The sequence below is a fragment of the Conger conger genome, chromosome 2, assembly GCF_963514075.1.
Source record: "Conger conger chromosome 2, fConCon1.1, whole genome shotgun sequence".
NCBI classification, from domain to species: Eukaryota; Metazoa; Chordata; class Actinopteri; order Anguilliformes; family Congridae; genus Conger; species Conger conger.
Genome location: NC_083761.1, coordinates 57,762,843 through 57,776,430, shown reverse-complemented (window position 1 = coordinate 57,776,430; position 13,588 = coordinate 57,762,843). Strand labels below are relative to the sequence as shown.

The window sequence follows — 13,588 nt, the reverse complement described above, 5'->3', positions numbered from 1 at the left end:
GGATATTGTCTTGTTTCTGTTCAGTGTGGCGTCGCTTATGTTTGGTGGCAATACATTAATTGCACTGAAGAGCAAACAATGTGGATGTTCATTTGCCTGTTTCTGTCTGATCGAGATGTGTGTATTTTCTTAGTTTCCCATGTTTCTCTATTAAAATAGAGCCTTACATTTTGAGTTATAGCTATTTGAAATAAATGACAAATCTACAGGCATCTTTACGATGTGTTCATTTGGGTTTTGTATTCCGGATAGGCATCCACTGTTCGCATCAGTTTAAACGTGAGAAGGTGAACAATCCAATCTGGAAGTAGCTTGTTTTCAGTGCTGCTACATAGATCGCCCAGAATCGATAAGGCTGGGTAACACAAAAGATTCAAATGATAGAGCATTTGAAATGTAATGCGTGGCCCATGGCACCAAATTAGAAGAACCAATATTTTTTTTTAGAAAAGACAATCTTAATACTGGGCATTCTGCCGGCAGTCTCCCGTGTTTGTAGTGTTTTTATGATTGAAACAAGCAACACACAGTTCGTAGGGTAGTATTTTGATATTTGCAACCCTACCCGACAACGAAATCGTGTAACAACAGGTTACCGGTCCTAACAAACACATTACTATTCCAGGCTTTGATCAGAGAGCACTATTGCAAACAAAAAGATAGAAAATGATGATGAGACCTTTAAAGACGTGTGATGACAACTGATAGATTATTTGCGTGGAGTATGGGGATAAACTAGTATTATTTCAGGAACTCCCTAAACAAGTGCAAGCAACCTCACGACGATGACAAATATACCATTAAGAAACGATGATTTCACAGTAAATTAGTAAATTATATGGTACAGCCTATATTCACAAAATATTAGAACATTCTCACAATAAGTGGGCTTGGACCAAATGGAATTGACATTTTAATATTTAAACTATGAGAGAGATTTTTGGACATGTGTGTCTGTTAAGAAAATGGATATGAGATTTATATAAAGGTTATTTATTCAGATTCTATGTAAAACGTCAGGCATTTTATCACTCAGGCTGTTTTCACCTATTTTTTGGAAGCTACTTTTCTAAATAAATAAAAAACAGAAAAACAAACTGAAGCATAATCATCGCGGGATGATCACATGAGAATGTACAAAAACTTTTTCCTGGAGATCTTAAAATCAAGCGTTCATTTTTGAAGATGAAGTCTTATGGTCTGCACGCTAATTTAACAGATCGATCATGCACGAGGTAAATATATCAACTTGAATTAGTAAATGTATTCCACACCATCAACACACTCATGTGGACATGACAGACTTTGTTTGAAGTTCACTGCGTGGTCATAACTCACGTCATTGTTTCTTTCGAAATACAATAGCCCGAATACCGAACCTATAGCCTATTATTCGCTTCATTAGACTAATCTATTCCTTTAAACCAAACACTACATTAAAGCTATTTCCTCCATATAACAGAACTTCACTTATACTGATTTTTGTTTATTTAAACAGTCTTGAACAATAGCAGATATAATTTTATTGTATACATATTAGAACAGACATGCCTCATCCTGAGATAATAATCATGCTGGAAATTCATGATTGTAATGCAGTGGTTTTTCAGTTGCAGTAATTTTTATATACAACTTGGAGGCTTAGGATAACCTATATGTTGTTTCGGGGAGACTGACTCGATACTTGTAGCGAGAGTGAGCTTCAAGTTAATTTGTATATTTGCAAGTCGGTGGTTTCCACCATCTGAAGAGACATTTCAAAATAGTCACGGACTGTACGTACTACTACACACTACACACACGTTAAAGTAGCTATCTGCGTTAAGCAAACTAAATGCAATGGATTGTAAGAACGTGTAGGTCTACATGTAGGCTAGTTTAAAAATGTATTCACTGAACGTTTAGGAATTTAAAGACGATGAAAGGAGCATTTTAATGTACACTGAACTCTGGAAAATGTTGTTAGGTTATTTAAATCTTGCGAAACAAGTTACACGTTTTCAGGTGAAATGGATCGCTATGGTAGGAAACTGAAATGATACTTTGCTGAAGAGCTATATTTTTTTTGTAAAATTATTTGTAAAACAATACGAGAGGACCACTCAATTGGGCAGATTTTCATAAATTGACTATCCAAATTATAAGCCCAATCCTGTATTTTATAGACATGTAATTATGCAATTATGATAGTTGTGAGGGTGATGATTGGGTCTGCTGGTAGACATTAACAGAAGACCTTTCGGCTCAAAAACATTTCAATGCATTTTAGTGGTATGCCTGGAAACAGAAACATAACAGTAATGCGTTTTTGGGGTGACTTATGTTCCTTTGTGTTGATCAAGTTCATAAGAAATATATCCAACTTCTTTATTAGACATGAGAGGCGCTACGCTTTTTGGATTACCACCTATTGACCTATGTGTAAAGTTAATTTTTCTAAGTTTATGATCAGTTAGAACTATTCAGTCACACGCCTATCGTCCGGTTGAAAGACCGAAATAAGATACATAGCCTAGTGAAATGGTGACAAGTTTATGACCTATCACAAGATTTTCGCATATCACATGTGCCGTTGAATAGAGCATGATTCCAGGGAAATAAGGAATTTTAATTATATATAATTAACGTAATTACCTCTATTAAAACATAATATTGAGCTACATTTAGACATCAAACCATGTATGGCTTTCTTCCTTTGCATGAGCTGAGCGCTATCGGACGTGTAAGCTAGTTAGGCCTACTTTTGGAACATTTTTTAACCTAATGACTTGGTGTAGCCTATGATGTGTCCGCGTTTATTTGCGAAATAGGCTTTCCTATAAGGAAGCAATAGGGTAGTAGCCATAATCTTGGATATAGTTTCAAAGTAATCTGCTAACAATGTAACGTAGATAGGTTAAATTGAGACAGGCTAAACAAGTGTATAAATATTAATGCTCCGACTTGTCCTTTTCTCACCACACTTCAAAATGGCCCCAGGTCAATTTTGTTTAATTTCACACATAACGATCCTTTTAACCGTATAGCTATAGGCTACCGATCGACTTCCGAATTAAATCCGTTACAAATCAGTTTTTGAGAAACTACAGTGGTCTCAAACTGGTACAGCAGCCTACATTTGAGCGGTTTTGAAATAATTTCCAAATATAATAGAATTTTGAAATGTCAATGTATATAGCATAGTTAGCTATAAGAATGGATAAACTCTAGAATTGCGCTCCAAGAAAAAAATTAGCCATGGATAATCGTCAAAAAGTGATTCATCCAAACGGGCAAATAATTCCAACGGGTTTATGCCGCTAGTCTACAATTGTACAGGAGAAACACTTCTAGCTACTCGTCGTAGACAAAGAGTAGCCTAAACTAGTAGCCTAATCTGTGTAACGTTTAGTAACTATAGCCTATTGGCTGTTCGTCTTGAGTAGGCCATCTATCTAAATAGCCTAGCCTACATGTTTTGGTCAATATCTCCAGTAAATTTCAACAAAGAAAATGTAGGCCTTGTTTGATGTTTGGTCATTTATTAGTAGCGAAATCGGTACTGCATTCAATACATACCCATCTTAATATTCGGGTTCTCGTGTCATCCAGAAATAATACCGCTTTAGATGACAATTGCACGCAGTAGTTATGTTTTCGGAAATGCAAAAAAAATCTCAATCCCACTCTGACATCTCATTTAGTTCAGGTGGCTATAGGAAATGGAAAACGTCGAATCACAGCCGATTGTATTTACAATAAAACGAAAATGAACGCGGTCAAACGTTGGGAAAACAGACTACAGAAGAAAATAGGCTACACTTCGAGAGAGGTTGTCATTCACTGCGACTCCATTGATAATTCAAAATCTCTCAGCATTCTGTCCGGGCAACAATAAGCTTCGTTGTTGCATTAATTTTCCTCGCCATAACAACCCTCCCCCATTCTCTAATTTCCCCCTTTCTTCCTGCTGATCCTTTGGCCAATTTGGGAGCAATCCAGTGTTGAGTCCTCCAAAAGTTGCTTTCCTTTCATTGGGGTTGAAATGGTGTCGGGGTGATATTTAAATGAGATCTCCCTTTGCTATAACGTTCAGGCATTGCTTTTCCCCTTGACTCATTACTATTTTAGTGTTTTCCCCCCTCTACTTTCCAAAATGGGGGAGCCTTGAAACCGCAACGTCAGGGCTTGGCAAAGGGGGTATTTTGAAACCGCCCATAGACTCTTTTATTAACTGTTTTGTGCAACATCCAAAATGTAATGCTATGACGCGAACGCTCCTATATCCACATCCACACGCGCACGCAAGCATATAGTTATGTATTTTTGTTAAGTTTAGGGAGAAACATTTCTGCTTTGGCGGGACATAAAAATGTTAATTCCATTTAACCCATGCTCGACGGAAAATACATCTATAGCTACTCACCCTAAAAATGCCGCGCGTTTATAAAATGAATGGACTAGATGCGTTAAATATAACTCGAAATAAGGCTATAGGCTATAGAAAAGTATATACGACCCAGTCCTTTAAAATACGTTTATTTTGCTAATTGACACCATATCTTCAGCAGGCTACATCTCAAAACAACTCTGCGAACAACTATTTCACCTAAAGTGAAATTTAATTTCAATGTGTTAGTTTCATGTTTTAGCGTGTGTTTTACTCGAATCTACTGTTGGATTGCTATCCTGGTTAGTGTAACTCGGACAGCAATATAAATTAATGTTGTAGCCTAATTATTGGTGGGACAATAGCAAAGCGAAATGGTTATTCATATAATTTAGATCTAACTACATATCCACGTTTTCAGGAAACATATTTTTATAAATGGCTTTCACGTATATTTCTACCATATAGCCTAATAATCTGTTAGGGCGCATACAGTATAGCCTACAGGCCCATCACTTTAAACACAGGATATGCCTATTCTGAGTAGATCAATGCTTCCACAAATAAGCCATCACTATTCGTTTTAACGTAGCCGAAGTGACTTTGAAAAGAAATGACGCTATAATTTCTTCTTGTTTATAAACCAAGGTAGGTTTACGATTTACGCCTATAAGTCTATACTTCCATACACCCATATGCACAGGTACATCGCTAGTCTTTGCAAAAAGGTTTAGGTTATAGAATTTGTGGATTCAACGGTTGACTTTTTGTGCCGCATGCTGTTCGAATTGGCTTCATAACCTGCTCTGGAAACCAAAACAAGACGGACGGAAATCGCTTAATATATAACTAAAAATCCCATTGCTGCTAGTGGATATAATCTGAAGTAAGCAGTATTTTTTTTAAAAATATTGAGAATGAATTGAACCTCGTCCACGAGCATACCAGGTCCGATTCCACTATTTTGATTAGGCTACTGAAGGCGGAGTAGAAGAGCTGCCTTGAAACGGCTCTCCTAAAAATTCACACTGCTTGTTTTGATCGCTCAGTCTTGAAGGAAGGGGGCCTAGAAACCGCACAACCTCCTAGGTTCATAATTGGTTTTATAGGACTGGCGAAGAGCCAAAGTGTTTACACTGAAGTGATCGACATTTGAATCAACCAATTGCAGACATTGCTGTAAAATTCTGCTGGATGAGTTGAAGGGGGCGGGGTTTGTAAAACAATGCTTGTTTCATTGCTAGTTTTCTGAGATCTACAGAGAAGGACTTACTAGGGACTTCCCCCCCCAAGGTTAGTTTACAGTGCATCTACGGATGGTCTGTATATTATGGAGTATTTGAAATGTTTCTGCAAACTTCTGGATTAATGGATTTTTTTTAAGTGGGACTCCATCGCCAGTAAGGACTCTGTTTTTAGTAGGGGAGTTCATTTGTAAAGGATTACATATGAACAATTGAGCAGCAATCTATATTTCTAAGCCTAGTTCAGAAAGTTTCTCAGGCAGAAGTCATGCTGTGTAAAACGGAATTTCAGAAGCGGGTTTCCTAAACCCCAAATCCAGCATTCTTACCATCCGAAGATTGTACAAAGCATTGTAAGTTTCTCTAAGTGCTGTAAGAAAAGTTTGAATCCAGTCGTGCCAGATGACGCTTTTAAGAAACGATAGTCTTTATAATCTTAGCAACGCTTATTTTTGTCCCCTTGCTGTGGGCTACTGTCGTTATTGAGATTAAACTGGCCCGTCTTTCTTTCTCGATATGCTGTAGCCTACTAAAATCTGCTATAAGAATAACGAAGTAAAATCAATCTCTTGTAGTCTTGTGTGATTAGGCTACAGCCTCTTTATAATGAGCTACAATTTAGAAATATTTATGTGTAAATAATTTAGTACCCAGTTTTTTGTGATTGTGTAGTTATCGATGCCGTTTTAATAGGGTATAATTGTATAGGAATTTGTGGAAAATCTCAAAGCTATGCGGAACGATGAAGCATAACAGACCACATTCAAACATGTCCTGTACTCTAACGAAAAACACTGAAAGCCTGAAGTGTGTACTAATCATATTGAAACAGTTAACGAGGCCTTTAGGCCTACTCTTTTAAAAAACATTTTTATCGAACGACTTTTATCTATGATATAAAGATGTTCAGCCTGTAGCCCATGAACAAACATTTCTGAAACGTGGCTGCATTTATATTGCAAGTAGGCAAACCTTACCGAAAGAATAATCTTTTATCCGGGTGTAGTATATTTCTTATGGCACTTCCACAATTAGAGTCCGAATACTGAGTCTGCTAAACAGGATTAAAGTGAGTTGAATAGCCTACATGTTACATAAAGTACATTATTTAAGAAGCGGTGCGTCGTACACTGCATCTCTTGCTAGGTACAATCAGTATTCCTTTCGTGTTTTCCTTCTCACCCGCACGGAATTTCACTAACGTTCCTAAGACATCAGTAAAGGACTGGATTGCTTTCTTTCGAGATGTTTTCGGCTCGAAAACAGTTTGTAAACAGTACGTTAGTTATGTGTAACATGATCCTTAAGTAATTAATACGGACTATGAATTTACAATTTTTAATGATAGACTATTTGGGTCAAAGATAGGTTATAGTTGAATGGTAATATAGGTATAATTACCAGATCTAGATTTAATTTTCATGTCAATATTTTCGAGATATTTGTAAATGGACTCAAAGCAAGTGTTTTTGTATAAACTCATCTCAGAATCGACCGACGAGCGAATGTGCACGTTGTGCGTAAAAGCTAACAGACGAGATTAAACTCGAAATGTACTGAAACTGATAACTATTTGGTATTCCGTATTCTCATTTAATAACCATTTAAAACAAAACAAACAACAGATTTAAACGCATATAGTCCGCTGTTACGGATGTAGGCTATATCTCACAAAACCTTTGCAATGTTTTTACCCGAGTGCAAGACGTGAACATACACATACTAGCCTACTATTAAAGGCCGATTTGGGCAAAAGCAACGTCAAAGATAATTTTACCAGTGTACCAGTTGGAGAATACATGGTTGGGGCTATTAATAGGCTACACATTGGCATTTATAAACTGAAAAAATAGTTATGTAATCGTGGTAAAAATTGAGCCCTCAAAAAAGTTTTTCTTTTCCATTTATAGGTCAGCAGAATGCCTGATAAGGATGAAGATTTTCACGGAAAAATAAGGACTGTATAACAGCCTGGCTATCTTGGAATTTCTGGTTGGACAGTTTCTTATACCAGTTTTATCCGTTTTGGATGATGGATGGCCGAGATTTCGGTCCCCCCAGATCCGTTCATGTACCCTCGCCTTTGCTGTCGGGGCTGGCTATGGAGTCACACCGACTCGGAGCAGCCGCTGCTGCCGGGAGAATACCTCCATCCCCAGGCCATTTGGGTACGGGGCACCCGCCACCGCTCCATACTGGAAAATATTTGTCACCGGCCATTAATCTCCACTCTCATCACGGTGAGTGTTCATTAAATTTTTTTTTTACAATTGTATTGTTGTTATTTAGAAATGTTTTCAATGTGCATCAGAGTTACTGTCGTAATGCCTGCTTACAACGATTTGAAAAGTCCCATATAAGCTATTACATTACTATGGTTGTAGTGGCTACGTTAAATAACTGGGCTAGCTACCAGATTTCTCGTTATTATTTCCTATGCTTATTTTGTTGGCTTGTATGCTGCATGGAGCGTGAACATTTGAGTTTTAGTGAATTTACCTGGGCGTGTATTGTATCGAGGACCCAACCACAACAAACTCTAAGAATAGTTTACCCAGGACCCATTTTCTACAACAGAATGTGACACAAACCGCTGTATAAAGCGCGACGCACACGCACGTGTGTGTATAGGTCTGTATAAATAACTGTTCATTTAAAAGACACTCAAAAACATGTTAATGTCATCATAGGTACATGTGTGTGGAGAGAATTCTGAATTTAGTCTTGCGTCTTATTTTAAATTCAGAATAGAGTCAGTAGCACCAATACGATTTATAGTCATTCAGTTCATACTACCAAGCTAATTAAAATGTGTGCCACAACGTTGAGTCTTCAACTCAAGTGGAATACTAATCAGTTATCCAACCTGGTAATGTGCTTTTTTAAAATTTCGGAACAGGCTTTCGAATCAGGAAAAAAAAAACTGAGGTTTGGTGAACTGTCTGTACAGTCACTATATTAGACCGAGTTATTCTGTTCATTCTTCTGTGGATTCAATTGTGTTCACCTACCTGATTTTCGGGGATCTGTCAAACTGAGTGTAAACAACCCGTTTGCTGTAGAACGGAGAAAAACGACTTATAAATTTGGTATGGGAACGGTCATTTTAAAAAATGTAATAAAAAAATGAAATGTGACTTCTGATGGACCTTGGTTTAAGCAGTCTAAAGTGAGTGCAAATATAATATATCCAGGAAAGACTTGGTTGGGTAAAAATAAAGTTCAACTTCATCGGCATCAAGAAAATGCCCTCGGCAAACAGAGCTATATTTAAAACAAAATACCCCCCCCCCCCCCCCCCCAATGAATGAATATAGCTCAGCATTGACCTGTAAAAACGGAATTACTCGTTATGCTTTGGGATGTTTGAAATTACTTTTTTATTATACATTGTGTGAAGAGGGACCCTACCGACATCAACTACTGCAGGAATTTACCCTGCAAAATTGTTTATCTTGTGCCTTCACATTTTTTCCTCACCAGTTTTGAACGCAGTATGAAGTATTAATGCTCAAACTATCTTTGTATGGTGCAAGTGTTGTACAGCTTGCACAGTCTGATGTAGTAGGGTTGGATTGCAAATTTATTCAGTGGCATTGTTTGTCCAGGGTCCTAGTAATGTGAACTTGTGCGTATGCACTGCTGGCACTGTATCCATCTTTCTGACTGGTATATTTGATGTGGAGGTCTCCTATATGAATTAGTATCACTTTATCTTTACACAAAAAAATGTTTAATTGGTCATTTTTGCTTTACACACATGCATGTAGGCTAGATCATTTTAGAATGCATAAAGTATCAGCAAATAGTGTCAGTGGCTTATTCTAAATAAAATAAGGCTTGCTTAATCAGCCCTTGTGGTTCAAATACAATTAATTGGCATTGAATTAATTGGATGTTGTTTTGTTAGCACTGTGAAATAATTTTTATGCTTTGAAACATTGGAGTGAATCCACCACAGTTTGGAAAACTTGCTGTGATCAAGTTCTTTCCCAAAGAATAGGTTTGTGCAGTGCTTGTAAATTTTTTCTTTTGAATTTGAGTAATTGCTAGATTTTTATTATTCAGGATTACTTGTCGCATATTACAGACCAGCAGAATTGTTATGTGTTTGTAAATCTTTTCTTTGTGGATCGCTTAAATTTGCCACTCCTTAAAACATCTTTTCCCAGTCCTATAGCAACTGTTATCTTTGGTAGACCACGTCTGTGTATTGCAAAGTCCATTTGTGTCACTGAACACATACAAAGTCATGTTGTCATAAAGCCAAATCCATAAGCTTCCCAGTGACCCAAGATTTTTTTTTTCTCTTTGAGTAAACTTAAAAAATGTACTTCTAAAGTCTAAAAGTCTGCGCAAGCTTATGAAAATCACTTTGCTGTCTCGCTTTCACAATGCTAAATTTGTGAGAGAGTGAGGCTGCTACAGTTATAGAAGTGTCTTCATAGCTCAGCAAAGGTGTTGCAGTATAGAAAAGTACTGTACCTTATATGTGTGTTCGGTGTGATCTCGGTACGTTGTGAATTTTAGATGCCTCTGCCGGCTTGTGTGATTCCAGAAAGCTCTATTTATAGCCCAGGAGGAGCAGTATCCAACAGAGATTCTGCTTAGTTAGAGGTCCCGCTGAACCATGCCATGTCTGCTGTGTGCTATTCATATATTTTTGAAGAAAGTTTTTCATAAACTGAAGGGGGTTTGTGCCTCGTGCAGGAGACATTTTTCAATTGATGTTCTTCAAGACTAGCTTTCAGTCAGAAAGGCACAGATCTGCTCAGTATGGTTGGCAATATGGAACATATTATATTGTCATATAGGCATATAGGCTTTCCATTTTGTCATGGTCTTCCTTGTCTGCAATAAAATAGCTGTTTAGCATGGTATTGTATATGCTTGAAATGTACTGTTTTGAATGCATATCAAACTAGTCTCTCAATGTCTGAAGTAATTCATTTTAATTGCCATTGGCCTAGGGCACCCAAATGAACTTAAAAACCAAGTGTATTAATTAATGAATGACATTCATTAGCAGATTATTACAAATCCAATTTGATGAACTATGTGTCATTCCTTGCTCTAAGAACAGTAATATCTTGAAATTGTCTGCAAATCGTTTGTATGTTAACATAGAACCTATGTGTCGTAAGTTCCATCAGCCACAGTACAATTGGTTGTGGACCACTCAGGAATTGAGATTTGGCTGTATATTAACTGGCAGAACAGATCCGAGGGGCCAGGGCTCTTGTCCAGCCTGTCATAAGAATACGGAATTGGGTACATTGGCACAATGGCAGACATGCGGCACTCATTAGTTTCCCTGTTTGTGATGTCTTGAATTAGTTGCAATACCTTGTTCCAGTGGTCTGCTTGTTCCTCCAGTTGATGGAGGGAGGGTGGTGGCTGTTTACCTTTCAGAGACATTCTTTTTGTGGCCACCTGCGTGAGAAACGCCGCAGAGCGCGCTGAGAGGAGGAACCACTCAACGCGCCCTCCAGGGTCCGCAAAGGAAGGCAGAGAATGAGGAAACTGTGTTCTGTCCTTTGCAGCTTGTGGTCAATTTGGCAGAGTAGAATGGAGAGAGGAGGCTTGGGACAAACGAGTGCCCTTTAATGGTCCGAGCGTTTGTCTCCTTACAGAAAAGCTTGCTCGTCAATTGATGTAGAGAATGGTTTCAGTCCCGCAGGAAAACTGAAAACGATGATGAAAAGAGCTTGCGTAACGTTGAAGGCTTGTTTCACTTTAAAAAAAAAATCCAAATGACCTTTTCCCACAAAGTGAATTTAAAAGGAAGAAAAGTTGGATTGCCTCATGGCTGTCATCTTGGAATGTTCTTATTTTGAAGTGTTGTAAAAATATATATGTACTTCTGAGCTCTAAGCTGTGTTTCATAATCAGTTTGCTCTGAAGCATCATTTTTTACTTTCCACATTAGCCACCTGCATGATATTTGTGGTAATACAGACAACATCTCTGTTTTTTTACACCCATGAATCATGTGCTTCTTAGATGGTTAAAGTTTGACATGCAAAATTAAGAAAATTGTTTCTGAAAGTCTTAAGATGTTTAAAATGCTAATATTGCCATTGTGCAGTGCAGTTGCAGCCCTCAAGTAGGTCTGTTGCCAGTAATTGTTATCGGAGTGAACATGATTTATCGTAAGATTTTCTCTTGTTAAGCAGGGAAGGTCTAATGCATATTTACATAATTTGGATGAGTGCATTCTGTATTTGCATTTATTTTGTGCCTCAGCTTGCAGTCATTAATGGCTGTGCTTCAGGTGAAGCCACTATAAACATGGTTCTGTATTCAACATTATTCACTGATAAAATTATATAAGCTTCATCGTCCTTAGGAAATAGCATTTTATTTTGCTCCGTGTAAAGACTCCTACCTGGGAGTGCACATTCTAACAACCTCGCAATTTAAATGTGCAAATCATTATTTTGCTTTGAGTTTCTGAATTGGGATGCCCAACCAGCCCTGTACTGCCCTGTACTGTGAAATCAGAATACAACCCCTAATTCAAGTCTCAGAAGTACAGAATATATTCCAGCCACAGCCAGAAAGGGGGTTCTGCATGAAAGTACAGTGATTTCATCTCAGTAGATTATTACAGAATTAATAAATATGTAATTTTTCTTTTTTATTTGATATACGTGCATTATAGCCTGAGGCTCGATAGACTAAAAGAACATTTCTCAATTCTAAATGGTTTGTGTTCCAAGGCTGTGGCTTGGGACTATGATTTTGTGTTCAGTTTCTGCTGTCAAGGTAATTGTGAGCCTTTGGCAAAGGACACATTTGTTTAACTGCGGAAGATATGAGAGGCAAGCAATCCATTCACTTCTGTTTGTTTGAACAAATGCCCTGCCTGCTAACTTTCTGCATTTTCATGACTGCTGTACTGCACTTGAATCTCACTGCAACATGTGGAACAACGCTGAAGAGGTGATTTCTCAGTTAGAGCAGTGTCAGGTTGTTGTATCCAGAAAGCTGCTGTCTGAGGAGACTAATTGAAGGAGACCTATGCTGACTAAAACAAGGTATTTTCAAATGCCATAGGTCTGTGTTTCTACTTAAGTGCTCCTATATCCTCAGAAGTGCTCAGAACTTCTTGAGCACATCACTTCATCTGCAGTAGTACATCTGCTCCTGTTTTTTAGAATGAAGATGATACTCATCCGTTCCCATCAACATCAGCAACATTCTGTCTAGAGCATTCATTGAAATATATGCACACTGAAACGCAAGACATTTTGACATTGGTGTAAAATTCAGATTGTCATTTCACAGTTGTCATTGTAAACCTACCATTGTCTTTTTTGGTTTTATCTCTTCCATCTCCAAAGCTGGCATTGACAAAATATATATTTGGTTAAAGAAAATAAACAAATGACAATTGGGGCCTCAGTGGGTTTTACTTGTTGTGTTGGGAAGGAAAGTGGGTGCAGTCTGCAGTTGTTAGTTTCTCACTGTTGCATTACTCTTGCACTCGAAGTCGAGTGAAGCGAAAAGGCAGGTTAATCCAGAGCCGTGGTTTTAGCCTGGTTGCTCGATGACTTTCTAGCCAACCTCTGGCAGGTAGGTGTTTATTATTTATTTTTTTAGTAATGATCACCGTCCCTTATAGACTATGGTTGTGTAGTGGTCTTGATATTGTTGATTGATGACATGTTCTCTATTCTCAGACAGTGAAATCTGGCTCTAACTGTTGATTTCTTAGTCTTCATTGTGTCTTTGCTTTAAATTCACTGGCCAAATAATGATCCTCCAAAAAGTTTTTCATTTATGGCACACTCTTAGAGCAATCAATATTAGCATTTTTATTTGAGTATTTACAAGCTTTCCCCCTGCTTTTATCCACTTTGTTTATGAATATATGGAGCAGACTACACATTTCACATATTAGTTCATAAACAAATGTTTAATAAAATAAATCATGATTTCATTTTACGTGTGCGTGTATGCTTGCTTATTG

At 37.6% G+C, this 13,588-nt stretch overlaps 2 protein-coding genes across 2 annotated transcripts in view; both read left to right on the top strand.

Moving 5' to 3' along the window:
- bud31 (BUD31 homolog) overlaps nucleotides 1-13,588 on the top strand; it is a 119,411-nt gene that overhangs the window by 90,397 nt on the left and 15,426 nt on the right. The window lies entirely within an intron of this gene.
- The window catches only part of tnrc18 (trinucleotide repeat containing 18), a 72,831-nt gene continuing 64,882 nt past the window's right edge, over nucleotides 5,640-13,588 (top strand). The window contains exons 1-2 of the mRNA XM_061231023.1: nucleotides 5,640-5,966; nucleotides 7,524-7,853. Of these exons, the coding sequence (XP_061087007.1) occupies nucleotides 7,643-7,853 (211 nt within the window). The 5' untranslated portion in view covers nucleotides 5,640-5,966; nucleotides 7,524-7,642. The remainder of the gene's footprint in view (nucleotides 5,967-7,523; nucleotides 7,854-13,588) is intronic.